General features: G+C 47.4%; 1 protein-coding gene and 1 long non-coding RNA gene across 3 annotated transcripts in view; one reads left to right on the forward strand and one right to left on the reverse strand.

The window, feature by feature from the left end:
- LOC132647223 (uncharacterized) overlaps positions 1-25870 on the reverse strand; it is a 46954-nt gene that overhangs the window by 6087 nt on the left and 14997 nt on the right. The gene's annotated exons all lie outside the window — the stretch shown is intronic.
- Positions 5921-25870, forward strand: part of Adamts17 (ADAM metallopeptidase with thrombospondin type 1 motif 17) — a 299178-nt gene continuing 279228 nt past the window's right edge. Inside the window, exons 1-3 of one of the 2 annotated variants that reach the window (XM_060367298.1) lie at positions 5921-6213; positions 6558-6928; positions 15713-15878. In XM_060367298.1, the coding sequence (XP_060223281.1) occupies positions 6138-6213; positions 6558-6928; positions 15713-15878 (613 nt within the window). In that variant the 5' untranslated portion in view covers positions 5921-6137. The remainder of the gene's footprint in view (positions 6214-6557; positions 6929-15712; positions 15879-25870) is intronic. The other variant, XM_060367300.1, reaches the window with a different exon arrangement.

A 25870-nucleotide genomic window follows, 5' to 3' on the forward strand; every position in this document is an offset into this window, starting at 1 on the left:
AGACCCAAGAGAGTAGAGTGCTGTTTCTAACAGAGCAGACGCTGGGCCATATCTTAGCCTGGGCAAGGTTCATGGATTTTTTTCTTTATTGTCTTTTATGTAAGTGTGATGCTCACGCGTGAGTTTGTGTATGTGCCCAAGTATGTGGAGACATTGATGTCTTCTTCAGTTGTTCCTTATCTGACTTTTGAAAACAAGGTCTACCTCTGAGCCTGGAGCTCCCTGATTCAGCTGGGCTGGCCGGCCAGCAAGCAAGGCGGCAGTCCTCCTGCCTCTGCCTCTCCAGTGCTGCAATTACAGACGCACAGCGGTGCCAGCTCTCTCCAAGAACGCTGGGGACTGGACCCTCTTTCTTGTATAGCAAGCACTTTACAGACCAAACCCTCACCCCAGCCCTTCATATTATTTTTTTCATGATAAGTACATTTATTATATGTCAATGATACCTTTTCATTTTATTATTTGAAAAATGCCTATATCTTTTTGATGCTCTTTTGTATATTAACACATTTAAAATCTTAAAGTGGGCAAGCCTGATGGAGCCAGGAGTTCAGTCAGGAAAATCCAACCTCTGGCGCTCACTGTCTGTGGCCTGGGTAGCCTCTCACAAGCGACTGGAACATGTCTTTGTCCTGACAAATCAGGCATCAGTAAGTGCCGCAGAATTAGCACGGTTGAACAGGCGAGCTCCTTTCACAGTTCAGGATGACAAGAAGTGTGTGACCACAGCTAGCTGGCAGTTCTGGTGGGTCCCTGATTCTATGAAGTGAGCTATGACAGCCATCTTATTTTGTTAATCACTAAAGAGGAAAATCATCTAGAGCAAGTCAATAAACTAAGTCAAAGAGTAGTTATCCCCAAAACAGAGCGACTCAATGTGGCTGCTCTGCTTAGAGACTCAGAAAGATGTCTGGCCCTGGGATCCCCCTCAGAGGGAGAGGCGGCTGCTGCAGGCACTATTTCTGTTCTGCAATAGGCAGCTCATTACCTCTTGTGTGCACAGATAGCCGGAGTCTGGGAGTCAGTGTGTGTGTGTGTGTGTGTGTGTGTGTGTGTGTGTGTGTCAGAGGAGAGAGGGAGAAACAGAAGATCACACTCAAGAGAGGATGAACAAGAGGAAAGAGTTCAGTCAGTGAACACAGGAGAGGTGGCAGGCATAAGTGGGGCACTCCAGAGGAGCCACATACCCCAACCCGACTCTTCTTAGCTCTGTCAGGCCCTTCTGTGTCCTTCGTTGTCCTAGCCTCTTTCCTTCCATAGCTGTAATGCGCTCGTGACTTTGTCCACGTGAAAACCTCTGGGAAGTGCATGGTTGCCTATGTGCCTATGTGTGACTCTTGCTCTGGGAACTGCTCTTCACCAATTATGATTTCCATACATAAAGGAAGGAAACTTGTGGATGCCTCTGCAATGGCCCCGGCAGCAGCCAAGTTCAAGTCCTGTCCAGCCTCCCCCCCCCCCCCAGCTCCTCGCTTCCACTAGGAGAACCCGACAGTCCAGCTACTAGCCCTACAAAGAAAAAGGATTGTGGTGAGGCGCCGATGGGTGTACCTGAACCATGAAATACTTGCATTGAAGGGACTCAGCCATCTCAGTTGGCCTCTGTGACTAGACCCTGTCACATTGTTGGGGCGGGGCCCTTCAGGCCACAGGGAGGATGATTAAAAACACTGACACTGCACGCTGGGGACACTGCTCTCTTGGTCCAGGTCCCTAAGGAAGCGGCTTCAAAGAGGGAGCCCAGCTTCCAGCCCTGCCTATAGGACTCACGTGTAGTCTAGGAAAAGCTCCAAACAGCACCTGGGGCTTGTCCTGGGCCCATACCTGGCTCAGTTCGCACCCAGGTCTCCTGTCTCTGCAGCAAGTCTGAGAGGGTCCCTGGGAGAAACACAGAAGGGAAGGCGACCATGGAATCGGGCCCAAAGAAAAAAGAGAGACAAAGTGATGGGTTTCCCCTCTTTTGTTCTTGGCACGCTTCCTTCTGGAGGCTCTGGGGAAGGGGAATTCGATAACCATGAAACTTCACCCTTAGATAGCCCCTAAGCAGTCTGGCTCACAGCCAGGCCCTCTGGGAGGGAAACTGCCAGCAATGTCTTCAGAATCCATTTGTCTTTTCTTCTTGCGGCCCTCTCCCCCTCCCCTTTAGCCCCTCCTCTGCCCCTGCCTCTGGCACCCTGTCTCTCAGGATCTTAGCTGGACAGATCTGGTTTCATCCTACTCTGCCAGTCACAGCCACAGAACCATACCAAGGCTTTCCTTTGTTCTTTTATTTTTCTCTTAATCCCCCATCTTCCGCTCTGTAAGTGAGGGCACCAATCTGCTACATATTTGATACCCTCCACTTTGTCTACCTGCCATCTTCATACTATTACTTTGAACTTTAATTACATAAACGTATTGGATCAAATTTGTATCCCATCCTTTGAATTTTCCAGTTCATCATTGGCTTCAAAACTGCTTTTATAGAGATTTAAAACTGTACAGATTTCAGGTTCACAACTCCTTATGAAACATGTAAGCACCCCTCAAACTATCACCATAATTTTCAGTGAATATACTTATCACCTCTAAATCTTCTTCCCGGCCCTTCAGGAGTTTATCTCTAAGTACCATCACTATGTTAGTTTGCATTTCCTAGAATGAATGAATAAATAAATAAATAAATATGTAAATAAAGCCATACATGAGGTGCTCTTTTTTTTTATAGTGGCCTTCTCCACTTAATAATTATTTTGAGGTTATCTTATATCACAGCAGGTATCAAGAGTTTGTTCCTCTTTGTAACCAATTATGGCTACACATTGGGTATGGTCTTTCTACACTTTATCTGCTCACTTGTTGATAGATACCTAAGATGTCACCAGTTTGAGATTATGACAGTAAAATTGGCATGCCACCATTCATTCACAATCCTTTGTACAGCTACACAAGTTTGTATGTAAGTGTGAGATAACTATGTTCGTATATAAGTGTGAAATAATTGTGTAAGCGTGTGCTTGATTTTTAAAGAAACTGTCAAGAGCTGTGGCTATAGTTTAGTTGGTAGAGTACTTGCCTATCATGCTAGAAGTCCTGGCTTTGATCCAGCACACATCCAAAAGCATGAGCATGCCTCCAAATCCAGTACTCACGAAGTAAAAGTTGGGGGATCAGAGGTTCAAGGCCATCTTCAGCCACATAGCAGGCTCAATGTTGAGACCAGACTGATATGCTTGAGGCCTAGTCTCAAAAAAATAATAAGTAAACACATAGTAAAAATAGTTAAAATGCTTTCTAAAGCAGTTGTAATATTTTAGTCTTACCAGGTGTGTGTGTAAATTTGGGTTCCACTGACTCCCTACCAGTACTTGGCTGATGTGTTATTTGTTTTTAACCCTTTAAGATGGGTACAGGATAGTCATTTCATTGTGATTTAAATTTACATATGACACAGAACAAAAAACTCTGACTATCTTTATAAATCCTTTTCTTTATAAATCTTGTTTGTCTTCTTTATTAAGGTGTCTATTCAAGTCTTGCTCATTTTTAAAGAACTGGGTTGGATTTCTTGTGTGGTTTATTGTGATACAATTTTTGTAACAAAGAAGTCACCGTTTCAACGTCTCAAGTATATGAGTCAGTAGCATAACGTCCCACGGTCAGCATCATTATCATTTCTAAACCTTACCATCATCCTGCCTTCCTGGGTGCTGGGATCACAAGTGTGTGCCACCCCGCCTGGCCAGTTTTGTCTTTCAAAGCATCCTTGATCGCGGAAGAACACTTTGAGTGACACTGAGCTGCTGATTGTCTGGCAAATGTTTATTAGTGTTCTCTGTGTATCAGCAATGCCTGGGGTCTGGGATGCAGGCATACACATTAGCAAGATAGGGTTATTTAAATAATGGTGACCTTCCACGTCTGCTCTCTTTCTCAGTTGTGGAGGACTTTTGAACATCTGGCCCCTAATCATTGTTACTGTTTTTAATCCAAGCCACATGAACTGGCCTAACTGAAACTGGTCCAGACAAGAAAAAAAAAAAAAAAAAAAAAAAGAGATAAACAATGAACCAAGAGGGGCATGGGTTTGATGCTTGCTTAGCACATTGACAGCTGGAGTGTTGCAGGGTCTTTATCAAAGAAGACTGCTTGGACAATTGCTTCTAAGACAATAGAAAGTCTTTATTAGCTGCCTGGCGATTACACCATGTGTTCTGGATCCTAATGTAGGCCTGAGTCTTCCTCATGGTTTTTTAAGCACAAAAACCATGCCCTGGTTTGACATACCGTTAACAAGAACATTCAGCCAGAAGCAGAACTACAGAATCCAAAAATTGAGGTTGGTACATTTAGGGACTTTCCCATAACTATGGACTTTGATGGATTAGGCCTTTGTTTTTGTTGTGGAAGGTGGTACTGTGTACCTGCTGAGCTTTACAGCCTGAATGGCACTTCCACATGGAGTCAGTTGTGCTAAGGCCTGGGGGCCCACTAAAGACCAGGGCCCTCTTACAGAAGGAGCCTTTGAAACATCTAGTTTGATCAACCACTTTTCTTCATTGATTCAGTAAATAAAACCAAGCACCTATGATATACCAGGCATCTCCTAGGCCCTTGTTTCTGTTTTTAAGACTTGTTCAAATTATTAGATGTCCACACCCCAAAGGGAGCCATCATAGCTTAGCTCCTTGACTTACAGAGGAAAAACTGAACATTCTGAGGGAAAAACAAACAAAAAACAAAAAACTTCCCCGCACAGCTAGCTGCTGGGTGACCATGCCCAGATAGGTTAAATTTCTCCTCTTCTTCCTATTTCCCCCCATAATGATTGAGGCTGTGGTCAAGGCCTTAAGCTCAGGGTGAGGCAAAGCCTGATACGGAGCAGTGGACAGAACCTGGCCGGCGCTGCCTGGTCAAGTTCAGGTGCCAGCTGAATGCCAGCCACTGGAACAGCAGCACCTTCTGTGACAAGCCTTCACAGAGGGCCACAGACAAGCTACCGGGCCAGGGCATCAAACTTAGCGGAGCTTGCCAGGGCTCGCCTCACGTCTGGATGCTTTCTGGTAATCTAGGAAACCCCGCGATGAAGTCTAGATCCTGATACTCCAAACAAAGGAATCAGTAGGTGGCTGCCACTTTTTTGCTTTGAGAAAACAAAGCAAAAAATAGGGTGAGGTAGGGAGGGGAGGGGCAACTTTTACCGCCGTGGTCACCCTTGGGCCCAGTCTGTTTTGTTTTCTGTAAGGCCATCTTAAAGAAGCCTGTGGAATCACCTGTAGGGAGCAGCTAAGGGAATTATCTGGTTAGACCCTGCTGGGAAAATGAGCACGCCTTCTGTTGCTGAAAGATGCGGTTCATGGTCAGGCTCTGCCCCTCAGCTCCCCAGGGCTACTATACCTCCTGCCACCCTTCGGGAAGCTCTTGCTGTCAGTGGTGAGCCACACCTGACCTGAAGTCAGGATCACAAATTCAAGGCATGGCTCTGACAGAGCTTGTTTGTTAAGTGCAAACAAGCTCCCTTTCTGTCGGTTTCCCAGTCTTCAAGGGGGTGTGACCACGCTCTCACGTCCCCAGCCTCTGTGAATGTAAAGGCCATATAGAAGTCAGGTGTGAACTCAGCTGTGCCAGAAACACTGGTCTGGATCTTTCCAGGCCAAACAAATTAAAAGTAGGAGTCACTTCAATACATAAAGATTTTTGTTGTTGTTGTTGTTGTCAGTTTGTTCTTTTTTTCTCTTTTTGAATGGAACCGGATAGTCTGGCCTATCTTCCTGGGAAACTATAGCAGCCTTGACCTCCCAATTCACGACAAACTTAAGATCCGGCCACCAGAGTTGGCTCTCGCCTGCCACCTGGTGTCCCGTCCCACCTACTGCCTAGAAACCACGTGTAAGAAAGTGCTTACAACCTAACTACGCACGTTGGTTTCGACCGGCCCTAACCAATACGGACAGGGTAGGCGGGGCAGAGGAAAGCAAAAGCCCAATCACCTCCTCCTTTCCAGGGAGAAGGTGGGGCTTGGTATTTACCATGTTGGGTTTGTCCGCAGCGCTAATTACTTTTTCCAAAGGCTGCAGGGCTTCACTCCGGCTGGCGTCGCCGCCTCGCACCCCCCTGCTCTGCCACTACGATCTTGGGGGCTGCTGGTCCCGAGTACCATGTGTGACGGCGTCCTGCTGCCCCCCTTCGTCCTGTCCTTGCTGCTGCTGGTGTGGGGGCTGGACCCGGGCACAGGTAGCGTCCCTAGCTCTCGCGGCCACCTTCCCCGTGACTTCCTTGAAGCATCCTAGCACCCGGGTGCACGGATGGACCGCTGACAGCATCCCCGGAGGGGGACGGAGGCCGCTGCGGGAGAACTGGGCTCCGGTTTCCCCCTCGGCACGCCGATGGCGCGCCGTCCCCGGTTGCGATCGGGTGGCTTCGTCGGGCTGGGGAGGCCCGGCTCTGGGATGGAAGGGAGTGGGGGGGGGGTCACGGCTGCGCGATGACCACGGAGCCCCGGGAGCCAGAGCCGGCGCCGCCGGCAGCAGGAGGTCTGGCGGCCAGGCCCGGGCTGACGCGTGTCCTCTCTCCCGCAGCTGTCGGCGACGCAGCGGCCGACGTGGAGGTGGTGCTCCCGAGGTGGCTGAGCCCGGACGACGTGCACCTGCAGACGCTCCGGGGAGCCACGGGGCTCCGGCGGTGGCGGCGACCGCGAGCATCTCCCAGTGGCCCCCGTGTAGGGCGGGGAGAGCGCGCCCTGCTGCTGCACCTGCCGGCCTTCGGGAGGGACCTGTACCTGCAGCTGCGTCGCGACCTGCGTTTCCTGTCCCCGGGCTTCGAGGTGGAGGAGGCGGGTGCCGCGGAGAGCAGCACACACCCCACGGAGCTGTGTTTCTACTCCGGACGAGTTCTGGGCCACCCGGGCTCCCTCGTCTCCCTAAGCGCCTGCGGCGCCGCCGGCGGCCTGGTACTGCCCGCGCCCCCTATGGGTCTGCCCTGCCCGGTTTGTTGCGTCGCCTGGGGTGGTCCCGCGGAGGGCTGGGCGGGAGAAGACCTTCCTCCCAACTCCCTCATTTGGTCTTCCAGCCTGTGCCTTCTGAGCAGGGGGGACCCAAGGGGAGGCCTGTCATTGCCCCCTCTGTTGTGTGCTGAACCTGGCTGAGGTGGGGTTGCATTGAGAAATTAGCTATACCTCACCTAGGGGAATCCTTATGAAACTGTCAGGCCCCACCCACCCGGGGTCTGCACAGCTGTGTATGTTTTATGCCCGTGTTAAGTGGGGAAAATAATGTCCATTTCATCTGTCTGGGGATGGGGTAGCTATGTACGTCTCTTCTGTCCTTTGTGCCTTCTCTTCTATACTTGGAGGGCACGCCAGGCAGGGCATGGCTAGGCATACTTTTGTTGGCTGAAAGGTAAGACCCAAGAGAGGAAGCATGGCTGATAGCCTTACTTCCTTATACCAACAGCAGGCAATTGTCTGGATCCACCCTCAGTGGGAACTCTGGGGCGCTCACCCGTTCAGGTGTAAGCCTTGTTCTTAGGCTTTCTCTTCTCAAAGACCTTGTCTTGCTGGTTCGAAACACCTGTGACAAGCGCGCTGCGGCGCAGGGGGAGTTTGCTGTGGTTTTGCCCTGTTTGTGTTTATACACTTGGGCACTTGGCTCCATCGGTGCCCAGCCAAATTCTTCTCTGCTTCTTCATGGTGCCCCGAAGGAGAGCACGTGGCTGGCAGATGGGTTGCCTGGGATAGGCCTGGCATCAGAGCATGCAGTATATACATTGTTTGTGTATGTTTTGTCATATTTGTTATAGTAGACCTCAGGGAAAGCAGAGATAGATAGATAGATAGATGATAGATAGCCAGGCAGACAGAGATATAGGCAGCCCACCGTGGGCCAAAGAACTCGCCCCTTTCACTTATCTTGCATCACCACCTACAATTCTCCAGCCAGTAGCAAAGCTCGAAAGCCCATGACTCCAAGAATTTAGATGAGGTTTCTGCTTTCTTGGCACTGGGTTTGGGGGACCTGCAGATATAATTTCCCGGGAGCAGCCTAATCTTCAAGAATTTTCTGAGGTCTCCTGTTAGGGTATGGTTTACTTTTGTTTAACTGGGAGAAGTTGGCAGCCTTGGCGAAAGAAGGCAAGATTGTGGTGGAGCCTGGTAGGCGTTAGTGTGGAACGGGGGCAAAGGGTGTGGGCTGTGGGCGAGGAGGCTTGTGGGAGTGACACAGGCTCAGATCGTTGTAGGACTCGGGTCAGCGCTGTATCATGTTCTGGGAGGGACTCAAAGGCCCACATCATTTTTCCTGTTTTTGCCAAAGTGTTTCAAGTCTAGGTCACATCCCCGTACTGTACATGGAAACATCTGAATCCCATTTGCTGCGGTTTCGTGAGTTTCTGGAGAGGTCAGAGTTTATACTTCTTGGTGTAAAGTTTCCAGCGAGGAGCTATCTGTGAAGGAGCCCGGGCTGGAAATCTGGAGAACATTGATTTAAAGTCCTCACAGAGTGATGGCTAAGCCTCCTCACGGATGCCATCTGAGCCAGCTTTTCAGGAAGATGCGCTGCCCTTCGCCACCATGTGAGGGCGCTGTGCCTTAGAGAAAGGAACCCAGCCAAGACTGAGTTCACCCTGAGCCAGTTGCGGGTGGACTTCTGAGTCTTTAGATTTTTCAGTTCCAGTTTGAGGAGACACTGCTGTTGTTTAGTCTGCCTTATTCATCCTGTTCGTGCAAGCTGCACATTGGACCCTCTCCCCGAGTACACATAGGCAAAGGCCAAGAGAAGGAGGGAAGAGTCATGGCTGCGAGCTGGTGGTCTCTTAGCGTCAGGGTGATGGTGGGACACAAAGGAAAGAAAGCCTGTACCTGAGATTGCCCTGCACCCCATCTTTGGCTTGGTTGTTCACCCAAGTGGGTGGTGAGATTGTGCTAGGTACCTCGACTGCGGTTAGAAGCTTTCTGAAGTGTGCAGTTGTGTGTGTGTATGTGTGTGTACTCGCCAGGATAGTCTCAGCTACAAGACATGCATAGGAAGCGACGTCCAGAAGGCAGCTCTTGGTATCTGTGGTTGGGGGTATTTCAAAAGCCTTCTTGTATTGAAAGAATCATGTTAAGCAGGGATTGGCAGGCCTTTCCCAGAAAGGAGCAGAAAGTATTTTAAGCTCCTCGAGCCATCTAGTCCCAGTCATGTCTTCTTAACGCTGTCATTTTTGAGTGACAGCAGCTATGGGAGGTAGCTAGGCACATGAGTGTGGCTGTGTCCAACAAACCCTGTCTTGGATTCTGGGTGGCATTTCGGTCGTTAGTACATTTTGCCCTTAGCCAGCGTCTACAAATGGCTGTGTCCGCACAGGGGCAGGAGTAGCATGGGCTTTATCTTGCTGGCACTGGTGCTGTTTGTGCGCAGAGAGATTGGGAGTCTGTGTAAAAGGAGCTTCATTACCAGGATACAGCACTTCTAAATCGTTTATGGGGCACAGAGGGTAAGTTGCCCCCCCCAACTTTGTTGGCTGCAGGCAGCGACGTGGGCCTGTGGTGTTTCGCCTTCTGTCTTATCAGGAAGAGCTTTGCCAGCTGCACTTTTTGGATCTTCAAAGACCCCAGGCCCAAGGATTAATTGTTTTCTGTTTCTGCTGCTTCATTTTATTTACATTTCACGGAGTCTTTAGATGTAGCGTAGTTTTGGCAGGATTCCTGTAACCATGGAATTGGAAAGCAATGAGCTTCAGGCTGGTGGAGAAGGTATCTCTCCTAATGGGTTTACCCAAGCCACCTGTGACCAGCACTGGAGGGCCAACAGGATTCCAAATTGAACTTCTTGGATTGAACAGGCCAGTAGGGGTGAGGCAGGGGGTTCAGGCAGAGAAAGAGGGCCAATTGCAGCAAAGGCTCTTTGTGGCCTGTCTGGAGTGAGTGTATGTATAAAAGGACTGTTTTTTGGGGGGAGGGGGCTCTGAGAGGAAGGACGCAGGCTGCCATTGGGTCTGATGGACCAAGCGGTGGCCCTCCTTCCTCTTGCAGCTCTGCAGACCCAAATCTGTCCACTCCACAGTGGCCGAGGACGCGGTCCACAGGGGTGTACTGTGTGTGAGCTGTGGGACCAGAGAGGATACCAGAGTATTCCGGCAGTGGGACACCAAGGAGCCAGGTCCATTTCCCAGGCCACTCCAGAAGGACTAAGGAGAGTAGAGTGCCCCCAGGCATGACTCTGTTGAAGTCTCAGCTATGCGGCACAGCTTACTGGCTCTGCCACACAGTTTAGACACTGAGTTAGTTATCTGGGTTACCACCTTTGCTCTGGCTGGTCAGCAGAGGCAATAGCGATTTTGTGACCCATGATGGGGGAGGGGGCTCTTCCAAATCACCCTTTGTAGAGCTCTTGTTACCCCGGCTGCCGAAGCACTCACTGGCTGGGGGGCCTCAGGCCCCATCCACTCCCATCTGTATACACACTTCCTCCCCTAAAAGCCAAAGAGTGTGCTCTCTAACGGCTCCAAGAGAACTGCAGGAATAAATTCGTGTTCCACATCTGCCTTATACAGAATGCTTGGGTAAGGCCTGCCAAGCCTCAGAGATAAGCGTAACACAACCCTGTCTGAAGGCTTCCTCATATACATGAAAGATAAACCAGAGAAGCAAGAGGAGAGATTCTTGAAGATGGATACTGGAGTCAGGCTGGGTGGACCTCAGTCAAAAGAGGGTTGGAGCTGAAGGGAGTGGACCTCATGTTCTAGGACAGAAGAGTTACAGCCTAGCTACCAAGGCCAGCTCCTTCCAAGATAAGGGACCTAGGAGTTGATAGTGGGGTAGGGTAGGGTGGGCTAATTAGGAGCTGATGGGAAATGAACTGAATAGACATGTTTGCGTAGGATGTGATGGTAGACCAGATACCAATCGGTGGCATATGAAATGTCCCACAGAACAGTATTTTTCAACCCTGAGCTGAGCAGAGACCCCTACAGGGCTGGTTAAACTAACCAGTCCTACCCACAGGCCCTTTGTAGGTGCTATTGCTGCTGCTGCTGCTGCTGCTGTTGGCTTGGTTGTCTGGGGCATCCTGGTGAGGACATGATGGCGAGGTCTGGAGAGAGACCTTTGGGATGACAGGCTCAGGCTTTCGATGGGGGAGATAACCGTGGGTAGGGTGATATCCACGCAAGGGAGATTTCACAGAGAGCAGGCAGTCCTTTGAAGCAATCTGACTATAGTGAGCAGAAGTGAAGAGACCCGCAAAGGGCTTCACATTCTGGAGAAGAGAGTGTTGGAAAGACCAGGTGTCTACATTCAGGAGTTTCACATTTGCAGATGTGGCAGCAAGGCTGAAGGTACAGGTTGGGAAGGCCCTCGTGTCTGGCTGTGCAGGGTGGGGGTTGGGAAGGCCCCTGACACTTTAGCTGGCTCAGTAGAATCTGACAGGTCCATACCTCTCCTGCACCTTAAGTAACCTCCTGCACATACAGACATAAGGGTGTTTTCAACCCCCAACCGTGTACACACAGACATGACTGGAGACAGCATAGGCATCCCTACATAGCTCTTGGGGTCACAGTTCAGTGTTAAAGCTCCAACAGTCATTGAGATGCCCAGGTTCCAAATCCAGGTGCTTCTAGACATCAAAGTCAAGGCCGGAGGTAGCTTGAGCCTCCACAACCTGTTAAAATGGTGGTTCTTATCCATGGCTGTCCATTGAATTTCCTGAGCTTCAAGATGAATATCCATACTTGCATTTCCTGTATCCCCTCCTAGAGTGGGGCCTGGGTATCAGGGCTTTTCATGTAATACCATGCATTATAAAGCAGGGGATGACAATTCCCAATCGAGGGCCCTGTGGGCTATCTATTTTAGAGGTATCCGGGCCAGTCCATTTAGTTTCTTTAGGAACCGTGGCGTGACAGCCTCAGGAGAAATCAAGAAGGATAGTCATGATTCCTGCCTCATTGGAACTATTAGGTTGTGAAAATGTCTGATAACATGGGGCAAAAATTGTACTGCTGGGAAGGGGGCTTGGGGGAAAAAGTGGAGGATAAGGAGATATAAGGAGGGCTGGTAAGCACTTAGAGGTAAGAGTGTGGAATGGATCCTTTTGACACAGATTGGACGTATTTCTGGGTCAGCCAAGCATCTCATTCCCAGGCCTGCGCAGCCCAGGTGAATGTTGGAAACAGCCAAGGAGCCCTAAACTAGACGTTCTCAAGCTGTGTGTAGCCAGCCTTTGGGTGTTTTGTGCGTCAAACAACTCTTTTATAGCGATCACCTGTCAGATATCCTGCCTAACAGATATTTACATTCTGACTTCTAACGGAAGCAGAATTACAGCAACAAAAATGATTTTATGACTGGGTACCATGGCACACACCTGTAATCCCAGCACTCAGGGAGACAAAGGCAGGCGGATCTCTGTGAGTTCAAGGCCAGCCTTTTTTTAACAAAGTGAGTCCAGGACAGCAAAGGCTACACAAAGAAACCCTGTCTTCAAAAACCAACCCCCTCCTAAAAATAAAATAAAATAATATTATGGTTGGGGGTGACCACAGCGTGAGGAACTGTATTAAAGGGTGACAGCATTAGGAAGGTTGAGAACCACTGCTCTAGGTGACGAGAGTGAGGCCTAGGGAGGGGGAAAGGCAGGGCTTTTCTGTGGCTAGCCCATGGGCTGAACACTTTATGTCACTCTTTCTCTCACATACCTGTCCTGCTCATGTCTCTGAAGGTCATGTCTCATGAGAACCAGGAGCTGTCAGGCTGATCTGTTCCTTTATCCGTCCCACAGCCCTGCTCTCTTCTGACCCCAGTGGGAGGAAAGCTCTATGTGGGACACTCCTCCCAAGAAAAGATGCCCCAGAACCTTTCACTAAGCTAAAAGATTTTGAGTATGTGTATGAAGAGTTTTCCACTAGATGACACCTCTAGCTCTCAAACCCTGAATTTGAGCTGGCTGCTCCATGATTTTTGCACGCTACATGGCTTTGAAAGTGCTGGAGCCCGGAGCTGCCTTTGGCCTCCCGGAGTCAGAGTGCCTCTAGGAGGACCGAGCTTCCCACTAGAGTTGAGGACCAGTTATCACAGAAGGCCAGTTCTGCGCTTGCGCCTCTGCCTGCACGGCCCGCTGCAGCCCCTCTCCACACTCTCTGAGGAATCCGAGTGAGCAAATCCAAATTCTTGCCTCCAAGGAGAGGGAAAGAGAAGGAAGCCGGGCTCCCCCACGAGTTATGCAATACCACTCTGAGACAGTTTCATTTAGACAGTAAAATCTGAGTTGTTGTTGGCAAGGGTTCTAGTGGAATGGAAATCTCGAACCCTACTAAGAGCTGGAAGTGTGGTCTCCCACTGTATGTTGGGAAGGACACCAGGTTGTAGGCGATCTGAGGAGCTGAGCGGATCTACTCTTCCTGTGTAATCTCCATTGGCTTGAGGAAGATGGCCCCCAGCTTGAGACAGGAAAGGCTGCAAGCATTGTTTAGAGGACAGTATTCTCAAACCGTCCACCAGACCAGCACTGTCTGTTAGTGTTGGGGACCTTGCTAGAAGGGCATATAGCTGAACCCAACCCAAGGTCTCCAGGTACTGCTGCTATGTAGGGCTTGATCCCTGCTTCAGTATGTTACCATTTTGTTTGTTTGTTTGTTTTTCTTTGTGTGGGATGTAAACACATCTCACACACATCTTGGAGGTCAGAAGTCCAACCCTGGGTATCTCTTCTTAGATGCTATACACCTTGCTTTTTTATGAGAAATGGTCCCTCTTTCACTTGAAACATGCCAAGTAGGCCAGATTGACTGGCTAGTGAGGCCTAGGGACCCTCCTGTTTCTGCTTCCTCTCCAGTGTTGGGATTATAAGCTTGTGCCACCATGCCTGACTTTCATCCTTGTGTGGCAAGCTCCTTACCAATTGATGTAGATCGTCATCCCTGTCATGGCTTTGGAAATGGAAGGAGGGAGGATGAATGCGAATGAACATAAATGTATATATGTGTGTATGTATACATGTGTGTATATACATATATACACACATATATACATACATATATGTGGGCCTATGGTATGTACCCATGACTCCTAAGATGGGTCCACCTGATCTGAACCTATGCTGGCCAAGGTAGGCCTGAGATGCTTGGCTCAGGAGAAGGGATGCTGAAAGGATCAGTTCACAGTGGGTCCTTTCATCTTGGGATGCTTCAGGGTCTTGTGGGAGTTCTGCCTTGTTTTGCTGCCTGCATTAAGGAGGGACACAGACAGCAGGTATCCCAGACAGGGAGGTTTTAAGCGAAGTTAGCTTCCAGGAAAAGTGCTCTGCACGATGCCCCTCCTCACATTCGTATTTACTGTATTAAAATGACAAAAAGCATGGTGGTGTAAATTTTTAATCCCAGCGCTCTGGAGACAGAGGTCAATGATGATTCCTGTGAGCTCTAGACCAGCCAGGGTTACATAGGGAATCGCTGTCTCCAAAAGAGGGGGCAAAAATGACAAATTAAAAATAGTAGTTTTTAAGTTTTTCATTTGATTTCTAAACCTTATATGGTAGCAAGTATTCACACTCACTTAAGAGGATTATGAGTTATATTTAGGCTCATTTACAAATGTGACTTTTCACCTTTAAATATTTAGTGCTGTCTTACAAAATTTAATATTCAATTTCCATTCAGGGTTTGTTTTTCTTTTTTTTTTTTTGACTACCTAAAATCAAGCCTTGCAACCCGGTCTTATAAATACAGGAGGGCCTGAGGTCTCTTTACACACCCTGGTTCTGCTTCTAAGATAAACATTCAAATTTGGAATACAATATGGCTAATATCCATTTGTAAGTGAGCACATACCATCCAGGTCTCTCTGCTTCTGAGATACCTCACTCAGGATGATTTTTTTTTTCTAGTTCCCACCATTTGCCTGCAAATTTCACAATCTGCTTTTTTTTTTTTTTAATAACTGAGTAGTATTCCATTATATAATGTACCATAATTTCTGTATCCATTCTTTGGTTGAGGGGCATCTAGGTTGTTTCCAGATTCTGGCTATTAAGTGTAAAGCTACTATGAACATGGTTGAGTAAATGTCCTTGTTGTATGGTTGAGCATATTTCGGATATAGGCCCGGGAGCTGGATCTCGAGGCAGCACTATTCTTACTTTTCTGAGAAAGCACCAGATTGATTTCCAAAGTGGATATTAGCCATATAATATAAGATAAACATACTAAAATCTACAGACCTGAAGAAGGTAAATGACAAAAAGGATCCTAGGGAAGATGCTTAATTCTCATTCAGAAGGGAAAACAGGATAGACACTGGAAGTGCTAAAAGAGAGGGAACAGGACAGGAACCTACCACAGATGTCTTCTGAAAGACTCCACCCAGCAGGGAATCGAAGCAGATGCTGAGACTCATAGGCACACTCTGGACAGAGTAGAGGAAATCTTATGGAAGAAGGGAGATATACAAAGACCCAGAGGGGACAGGAGGACTTTCCCTATCAGTGGACTAGGGAAGAGGGATAGGGGAAGGAGAGGGAGGGAGGGTGGAACTTGGAGAAGATGAGGGAGGGGGCTACAACTGGGCTACCAAGTGAATAAACTGTAAGTGATAAGAACAGTAATAAAATTGGAATACAAAATCAAACCCATCGGATACTCTCTCAGCTGCTCTTAAATGCTGCAAATTTGGGGTGGAAATTCGTAAGCCGTCACTCCCCCTCTGCCACACATGAGTGAGTGAGGATGACCAACGTCCCTTTGTCTTCTTTCTGGGCAGGTTGGCCTCATCCAGCTCGAGCAGGAGCAGGTGTTCATCCAGCCCCTCAACAACTCGGGGGGCCCATTCAGTGAAAGAAGACATCTGATCAGGCGCCAATGGTCCTCTACCCCCAGCCCATCTACCGAGGTCAAGGGAACCGAGCATCACTGCGAAGTAGTGGCAGGTGAGTCTGCGCAGCAGAGGCGTTGGAATGGCGTGCACACACAGCTGACACCCAACGGGCTCACGGGGGCCTTCCTTCTACAGTCACGTGTCACGTGACAGCAGGGACACAGTTCTGAGAAGGATTTTATTAGCTGTTTTGCTTCCTGCGTGAAATCATAAAGTTATGCGCTTAGATCAGGAGGACTACAATGGCACCCAGTGGTAGAATCTTATAGGACCACAGCTGTATTTATCATCTGTTGTTAATAGAAACAGTGCTATGGGCATAATAGAATATTTCAGAAGCTTCGCTGTTGTCCGCAAAGCCTTTCTTTCTGTGTGTATTAGTATTGACATTTCATGTGTAACTGCCCTTTGGAAAAGTTTCATTTCTGCAAGGAACCCAGGACATCCATTTTCTGAATGGAGTCTCAATTTTCCGTATTGTTTTTTCGTGACAGGGTTTCTCTGTAGGCCCGGCTGTCCTGGACTTGGTTTGTAGACCAGGCTGGCCTTGAATTCAGAGATCTGCCTGCCTCTTCCTCCCAAGTACTAGGATTAAAGGTGGGCGACATCATGCCTGGTTTAATTTAGAGCTTTAGTTTTAAGTATCCGGATCAAGTAGAGACCAGAACACCTTCTTACCAAGCCTCAGCTTGGCAGCATAGCTGGGATACTCTGAGGAGACCATCCTCTGAGGTCGTCTGCCTTTGTATAAGCTGGTCCTCAGCAATGGATGCTATAGTGAGAGTTGCCTGGGGAACCTATGAAACCCTGGGCAGCAGCATCTGCAGCACCTGGGAACTTTTTGACTACTTACATCCTCCATCCTCATGTCAAACCTGCAGTGACCAGAGTGCCCACAGCCTGGTCTAGTCACTGGGGGTTCAGAGACATGATCACGTGTGAAAAACACCACTTAAACAGTACCATTTAGGGAACTGGGGAGATGGCTCAGTTGGGAAAGTACCTAACACACAATCCTGAGGACCCAGAACCCACAGAAGGAACAGGATTTGGAGGTGCACATCTGTAACCTAGCACTGGGGACCCAGGACAAGTGGCTTCCCGGAGGCGGTTGCCCAGCTAGCCTGGCTGAATGGGTAAGTGCCAGGCCCCGTGAGGGAGTGTCTCAGAAGACAAGGGAGGGACTGAGGAAGTGGCCTGAGGCTGATTTCCAGCATCCATGCACATGCACACACACTGAAGGCCTGAATATATGCCTCCCCAGTGCCATTTACTTAGCTGTCCTCTCAGATCCTGAGCTAATGGGTCTGGGGTATGACTTAGGTGTCATGGTTTATGGAAATGACATATAGTTCGGGTTGGGAAAGCCTCTGCTTTTCATTCTGCACCTCTATTCAAACTACTGTGGGTTAGCAGGCATTTAAGAATATTTAAGCAGTGTGCCTGAAAATGTTCCCTGGCAAAACTGGTTTAAACTGCATCTTCTAGGTAGCATTTCTTCCTGGCTGGGGCCTGCTTTCACAGTTCAGAATTCATCCTTCTGCAGAGATGTAGCGTGACTCTGTTTGGTGTTCTAGTGAGCTTGGAAATAAGTGAGGATCGCTTTCAGTCCAGTTCAGCCATTGCCTGAGGCTTGCCATTACCCTTCTCAGGCTGTCAGCCTCTGGCAGGGAGAGTTAGCAGTGACCATAACGAGTAAGTCCAATGAGAGAGAATGTTACTTTAATTTCAGGGTTTTTCTTAATTGCTGTCCACACCCTTCTCAACTGTGGGGAACAACAGACCACAGCATAAAATTAATAGGCACTAAAATACCCTTTAATGGGATTCAGGGGTTTTTGACTCATGGGTCTGAACTTGACAGGTCAGTTTCATTGGATCGTTTCTCCCTCATTATCTGTTTTATAGCAAACAGCTATTATTTGTTGTAAATGTTTGTGTGCTGTCTGCAGCTGACCGGCACACATGGGTTCAGAGGCCGCGACTCTTCTGTGTTCAGCCCTGTTGGTATGTTGGCCTCACCTGGAGAGCCTGACCAGCTACTCATACCTATCTGCTTTAGGGATGCTCTCCCTGGACCATAACCAGGGCGTCTGACCATTTAACAGTCATTTGCCTGGTGATGAGTACCACCCAGTAGGTACCCAACTTTTTGATGTTGGGACAGGATGTTGTTGACCTGTGTGTTCGGAACATCCACAGTTATTCTGGGATGCATGGGGCCTGCAGGTTTGGACACCCCTGTATGGAATGCTCCATGGGAAAGCAGTATCTGGGGGCCACTGAGAGTGAAGTTTCTCAGATGAGAACCGTCACGCAGGGCCGCACGGCGACATGAAGGGCAGATGGGTTCTATTCTCCTCACTCAAGCCAGCACCCACCAGCTGCCAGGCTGTGACCCGAAGCCCAGCGTGTCTGCCAGTGAGCTAATGGGATATTTATCTGATGATCCACTTCCATCCTCTTTGAGGGGACAACAACTAGAATTGCTGAGCAAATGACAAATGGTGCTTGTGTTTGCGTTTTTGTGTTCACAGCTAATTTTGGAACACGTTTTGAGACTGTTTAGCCAGTAATGGAGGAAAGAAAATGAGCAATCAGGGTGGAGTGAGTGCTGAAGAGAAACCTCTGAATCTGCCTCAAGGACAATCTTTCCTTCCTTTCTCCCACATCTTCTCCCGGCCCCTCTGAGGTGCGGGAGCACGTGTGTAGCACAGGTTGCAGTGCAAAAGCCTCCAGACGAGGTAGGGGCATGACACTGAAGACAGCCTCTGGTCTGTTTTGTTTGCATGACATTCTCAGCCCATGCTTCTGCTGTGTGGAGAGAGACGCTTGGCCTTTTACTGGACTTAGCTAATGAGACTTTTGTTCAGAACGGCTTTCTAATGCTGGGCTTTAGAACTCGGGGGTTGGGGGTGGGGTGGGAATTCACTTTCTGGCACAATAGCAAAGTACATTCTTGAAGTTTTCTATAAAAGTTAAATCAGATTAATCCAAGCTTTCCTCAGGGTGACACGTTCTATCTAGCTGAAACAGGCGGCTTATATATTGACTCTTTATTACTTGATTCTTAGGCCTGACCCCAGAGCGGCCTGTCTGGCTCCTTCAGGTAAGGAGGAATGTAACAGATCTACCCTGAATCACTGAACCTACCTGAGAGATGAGCTTCTGCAACCATCTAGTTAGTAGCTTGCGTCTGGATAGGGTAGGGACTAGAGGGACCAACACAGCCAAGGCCACTGGGAGGAGGAAGAACTTCCTTCCCGGAGATACTTCCTGAAAAACTTTGTGGGCTCCTGGAGAAAGGATAGGCTGATCATTTTCCCTCCTAGGCATTTCTTTTTAGAACTCCACAAACCAATTCACAAAATAAAACTTCAGTTTACAACATGGCAAGAAAACATGGAATCTACAAACTTTCTTTTCTTTTTTTTTTTTTTTAAGTATTTTGGGTACAATCATGAAGACCTTTTAGCTATTTTTGATAGCGAAATGGTTCTTCAGATATGTTGGAAAGCTCCTTGAGTTTCAAGTGGTCATTTTGACCTCAAAACTTTGTTTTCTTTTTTTTTTTCTGTGCTTGTTTTAATTTCTCCACTTCTAGAATCTAGCATCTTCCACTGCTATCTTCGTGGCATCAAGTACCAATTTGACTTCTTTACTGTAATTGGTGTCGCACGCAGGCAAGTTGAAGTCAACAAACAAAAGAACAAAGATAAGTTTGCAATGGGGCATTTTAAAAATGGGAATTCCTTCACAGTTCTGAGTGAGAGTGAGCTCATTAGAATATAAATCTGGCCCAGAGTGGGGTCTACACAGCACTGAGGAATGTTTCCAAAGTTCTGTTAAGATTGCTTTGTGAAATGATTAGTTGTTTTCCAGCATTGTCTGGTCCGTATATAGTAATATGAAGTCATTTTTGATGAGTGACTAGAAGATATCACAACATTTCAGAAATTTTACATTGCTAATTGGCATAAAATTTGCATGTTTAATCATGCATATGTGTGTGTGTATGTGTGCTCAGGCTAATTCATAGCTTAATTCATAGCTGGCCAGGACTTGGGCTTTATCTCAACTAAGATTCTCTAGTTAGAAAATAAAAAAAGCAATCAAACTGGCTTAAACACTAGAAACACTGGCCTGGGCTTACAGGGTTGACGGGTGATGCAGGAGGCTAGATGTCAGGTTGTGCTTGACCTGGCTCATCTTCATGCAATGTCTTGGTTCTCGCCATCCCCTCTCAGCTCACAGAGGCGGCTCCAGTGAGAGGTAAGATCCTCTCCTGAGTTGGGATTTGAGGTAGGCCGGCCTGTGTTACTGTCAGCTCACCATCGCTTTCAGATGTGTAGAGTCAGGATGACATCTGCGTCTGGAGGAACGTAGACCCCAGTCCCCAGGCGACTGAGGACTACCACTCTGCCTGCTAACCCTGGCCTGACTGCCTGCAGGCCACCACGCTCTAGGCTAAAAAACAGTGGTGTGGACTTCTGACACTCTACCTCGACCTAAGTCATTTTCTCTAGCCCTGGGGTTGAAGACTCGGCAGCTTCCTTCCTATTTCCACGGTGGGCAATTTAATTAAGCTGATCAACTCTTCGTTCCACCTGGACGAGGGAGAAGAGTGACGGCTGGCCCTCACTTTCTCAGGAAGGGTTTAATTCCTCTGAGATTGCTGCCTCTAAACTAGTGGTTCTCAGGCTGGGGAGTCAAATGACCCTTTCACAGGGGTCTCGTGAGACCATCAGAAATGGAAGATGTTTACATTACAGTTCATAACAGGGGCAAAATTACAGCTATGAAGTTGCAAGGAAAGTAATTTTACGGCTGGGAGTCACCGCAACACGAGGAACTGTATTAAAGGGTCGCAGCGTTAGGAAGGTTGAGAAACACTTCCCTAGACTCTGAGGTGTTCAGTCATTGGTGGAGTTTTAGTAGTAGCAGTAATAAATGATAATAGACAATGTCTATGTTTTTTTTTTTTCTGATTTTTTTTCCCAGTGTTCCTTGTTGAAAACAGCAGCCTTCTATGTTCTGGATCTTATCTGCAATAAGAAGCTTAAAGAGATGGATGGGAACTGGGGTGGTGGCTTAGCAGGTAGAGCTTTAGCCGTGCAAGCACGCGGGCTGGAGGTCCCAGCACCATGTAAATGCTAGGTGGGCATGGCAGCCCGTCAGTCTATTTATTGGTGAGCTCTGGGTTCAGTGAGATACCCTGCCTCGGTATCTACGGTGGAGAGTGATTGAGGAAGACACCCTATGTCATAGATATGTGTATCCACACACACATGCAAATATGCACATATTCCACAGGATACATACACCAAAAAATGGAGTTAACTAACTGCTACATTGAGTTCCTTCAACTCAGTATTTTACATACCAATTTACATATAATTTGCATTTTTTCTATGATCCCTGAGAGCAGACACTAATATTTCATGATTATTATGCCATGAGAAACAGAAGAAAGACTTGTGGTAGAGGCTCAAGTCTCGTTTCCTTCGGGGAGACTTAACATGCCTGCACCTCTGATTCCGTCTTCTGGGGCTTCCATAACAGAAAGCCACCTGAGTGAGCCTTGAGCCTCTCCACAGCTGTGGAGGCTGCGAGTCTGAGGTGGGGCTTGGCCAGGCTGTTCTTCCTGAGACTGTGAGAGGCACTCTGTTCCATGCCTTTCTTGGCCTTTCTCCTGCCTTCTCTCCGCATGTCTTCTCAGGGACCCATTTTGGTGACTTCTTTTTTTAGTTACTTGCAGGAAACAACAGAAAACAAAACAAAATCTACTCATACAGGTGCATTCTGAGGCGGTGGGGGTTGGGACTTGAGGATTCAGGGACAGGAGACAATTCAGGCCCTCCCAGCCACTGTTTTCTCATCTAGAGCATGGAGATTACCACAACATGAAACTTACTATTCTATACCATCCCCTGATGACGGCTGTCTTGCCTGCTTCTCCCAGTCATTGTTGGCCAACACTACACGTGAGGGTGGTTGGTACCACTTCCGCTACTGAAAGATGTGGCTAAGAGCACTCTAGCAATGCCTGGCTGGGAAAAAAAAGAAATGTAAGTGTAGATACTATGGTAGCTTGTCGTCACTTCCTCAAGGTTTCTTTTGAAACAGTTGAGGAGCTGGGAGATCTCAGACAAGTATGGAGTGACAGCCTGTCTGACCTTTATTCCCCTCAACTGCGACTGAAAAATGTCTTCCCGGGGCTTGTGGAAGTACTCAGTCAGTGTGCACGTGTACTTAGCCACTAATAAACAATTGGCTAAATTATTCATACGCTCATTCTTCGCTGTCAAGACACCATCCTCTAGTGTCCTGGGTTCTAGTTTCAACACAGGGAGGGGCCTTCACAGAGGCCTGAGCTGGGACCCAGAGGCTCTCATGGCCATCAGTCTCATAAGTGAATCAACAAAACAAAACAAATAAAACCCAAGGTTTTATTTTGCAAAATTAGAAAGTGCCCTTGGAGGTCTCAGGCTTAAAGTTTCCTCTCTCACTAGCCCTCTGGTCCCTCACTGCCTGGTTTGGAGACTAATAGAATAAAGAGGGTGCAATTTCTTTCTACTAATGTAATATCAGGCAAAGACACCCCCCAGAACAAAACCAGCAAGCCTCTCTCCTAGGCCTCTGATTTAAGCCGTGTTCATGTCTGGCCATAGTTGATTCAGAGAGAAATTGAACGTTTGTGGCCCTCATTCTCCCCTCCAAGCAATGCTGGTGTGACTCTGTCGTATTCTCTTTCTGTATAGGGTGGTAAGCTGTGTGTTGTGGTTTTTGTATTTTCACGTCTACGTAAATGGTTTCATTTCAGGCAGTGAATGGTTTGTCCTTCACGGTAATGGTTTCTAGCCTTATCTATGCTGACGGATGCAAATCAAGTTTGTTCATGCCATTGTAGAAGTTTGCCTGCTAACTTCTCTTCAAAGAATTAGCTTTTTCTTCCCTTCTGCTTTTTGTTCTCTACTTCTTTAACTTATAAGTTATACTTCTATATATTGTTTGATTTTTCTAATTTTTTGTCACTTTCTTCTACATTCAGATGGAGTCTCAATGTATTGCCCCAGCTCATCTGACACACATGATCCTCCTGTTTCAGCTTCCAAAGTAGTTGGTACCGTAGGTGCATACCATCATACCTCGCTCTGTTTACTTTTATCTGATTTATTTAGATTGTTAAAGATTTCTTTATGCATGCACGTATTTGTCTGTGTTAGTATACATACATGCAGATGTATGATTGTGTGTGGGTATGCCTGTGTGTGTTTGTGTGTGTTTGTGTTTGTGTGTGTATGCATGTGTGTAGAAGTCAGAAGACCATGTCAAATACTTACTCTGTCACTCCACCTATTCTTTCAGAGATAGGGTTTCTATGATTTGGGGACTTGCCTTTTCTCAACTAGCCTGGAAGCAAGCAAGCCCTGGCTCTGCCTCAGCCCTGGACCCGGGGTTATTGGAATATACAGGATGTCTGGCTTGTTACATGGGTGCTGGCATCTTGACTTTGATCCTCAGATTGTTCTCACAACTGAACCATTTTTTTCTTCCTTCCTTCCTACCTTTAAATTTTTTTTTCTTTTTAGTCCTGTTGCTTTCCCCCTACTTCCTTTAGTAGAATGCTACCTAATTACATTTTTATCTTTTAAAATCTTTTTATTTTCCCTCCTGGGATAGGCCTTGTTACATAGCCTAGGCTGACCTGGAACTGTATGTATCCCTGACTGGCTTTGAAATTATGATCTTCCTGCCTCTACCTCTTTCGTGAATGCTAGGACTCATATGTGAGCCACTGGCTCTTTGGTCATTTTAATTCACATATTTGAGACTATGCTTGGTTTTTAGCACACTTTTAGCTGTGGACAGCTTTTGACATGTACCGTTTTCAGTATCCAGGTCTAAATGTTCTCCAGTTTCCATAGGGTTTGTTTATTTACTTATTAGAGAGTATAATATGGTGCTGTAGAATTCAGAGATGGGTCCTGCTGCCTTTAGCACATAGTAGCTTAAATGACTCAGATTCTTAGCCATTTAAAAAGATAATTTATAATTCTGTGTGTAGCAACTGGAGAGTATGCTCATGTGGTGTTTTCGCTTGGTTCTTTTTCATAGCCCCTGCATCTCTGCTGAAATTTTAGTCTTTTCATCCATCATGAGTACATTTTCCTTCAAATCCTTGAGTATGGTGATAATTGTTATGCTAACGTCGCTGTGTGCTACTCTAACATCTGGGACATTTGGTTTTGTATCCATTTCTCTTGAAAGTCAGTCGCATGTTCCTGATTCTTGGCACGTTGAGTAATTTTGGACTTGCTCTGGCTGTTGCAAGCGTCGTGTTGTGGAGACATCGGGTTCTGTTCCTCTGGAGAATGTCTTGGTAGAAACAATTTTACTGGACTCAAATTACAACATTTGTATCTTGGGTGGCAGCTCAAACCTCAGTTAGTTCTTTAAACAATTTTAAAAAATGTATTCTTTGAGAATGTGACATGTATACAATAAAGCATGATCGCATCCACCCCCGTTTCGTTTCCCTCTTCTGACTCACGATTCTCCCCAACACACGCTCCCCTCCCCAACTTCATGTCCTCCCCCCTTCTTTTTTAGAGTAACCAACTGTCGAGAGACTTTTCTGCCAGTGAGGGGGTGTGTCTAGGCAATGTCTAACCCACACTTGGCCTCATAAGATCCCAACTATAAACCCCAGTTTGATTCCATCTAAATTACAGAGCTTGGGTGAGAGTCGTAAGCAGAAGTAACGGGTACTTACTCTAAAGCAGCCCCTGGAGAGTCCGCACCTAGCATGGATGATGGCTTCCCTATAACTTTGTGGATGGAGACTTCTGCCCAGTCCTTCCCAGCCTCCCAGAGGCCATGTGCAATTAGGGCAGAATTACATAAAACTGACTGGGAGAAGTGGTTGGACATTCCAGTGAGGGTCCCCGTGACCTTCCCCACCCCCCTTTCTATGAGGGAAAGTTGGCCATTGACAGGCTTGGCTGTGGTGACCTCTTGCTAACAAGCACAGCTGCAGTGATGACAATTTGGCTGAGAGAACGGTCCTTTTAGAAAATAATTTAACGTGTATTTTATGTGTACGGGTGTTTTTGCCTACATATATGTCTGCACATCACAGCATGCCTGGCGCATGTGAAGGTAAGAAGAGAGTGTCAAACCTCCTGAACCTGGAGTTCCAGACGCTGCCATTTGTTTGCCGGGAATCAGACTCAGGTTCTCTGGGAGAGCGGACAGTATTCTTAATCACTGAGCTATCTGTCTAGCTCCAAAGGATAGTCTTGTAGAGTGCTGACAAAGTCCAGTTAGTACTGCCCATGAAAGGCCATGTGTGGGCCTAGCCACTGACCCACGATGGTGTACCACTGTGTCCCCACCATCACAGAAGAGTGAGTTTCCCAATAGTTCCTCAGTAAGGGGTGCAGCCTCATGAGTTCCTCTCCACACTGCAAGTTTGCTGGCTGGATCTTGTGCAGATAACTACATGTCCAATAAGTTGAGTGCAATAGCCATGTCATATCCAAAAGAAACTACTCCTCCCCAGTCCCTGCATCTTAGCAGTTTTTCTGCTCACCTTTTCACTGTGTTCTCGGAGCCTTCATGACAGCGGGATGAAGATGCTTCATTTAGGACTGAGTGCTCACACTCACGTGTTCTCAACACTTTGATCAGTCATAAATCAGTGTATTGACTCAAATTTGCATTGACTACAAAAAGCTTCCTTAGGATTAAAAGCAGCTCAGTGAATATAAACATAATCCGAAGGTAATTTGATAAGGTATATTTAGCTAAATAATACGTTCCGTTCTAGGGTCTCTGCTCTTCCTAGCCATGTTTTTTTGTTTTTTGTTTTTTGGTTTTTTTTAAGTTTACAGTATCAGGCAAAGATTCCCTTCTAGGGACCAGGCCTTAAATCCACTCAGAAAGCAGCTGGTTAGCCCATGGTAACCATAGCATCATTGCGGATGTGGGCGCATCTTACTTGGCAGGTCAGGATTACAGCATGCAGGATCCATTACTGGG

This window comes from Meriones unguiculatus, chromosome 14 (assembly GCF_030254825.1).
Source record: "Meriones unguiculatus strain TT.TT164.6M chromosome 14, Bangor_MerUng_6.1, whole genome shotgun sequence".
NCBI lineage: Eukaryota > Metazoa > Chordata > Mammalia > Rodentia > Muridae > Meriones > Meriones unguiculatus.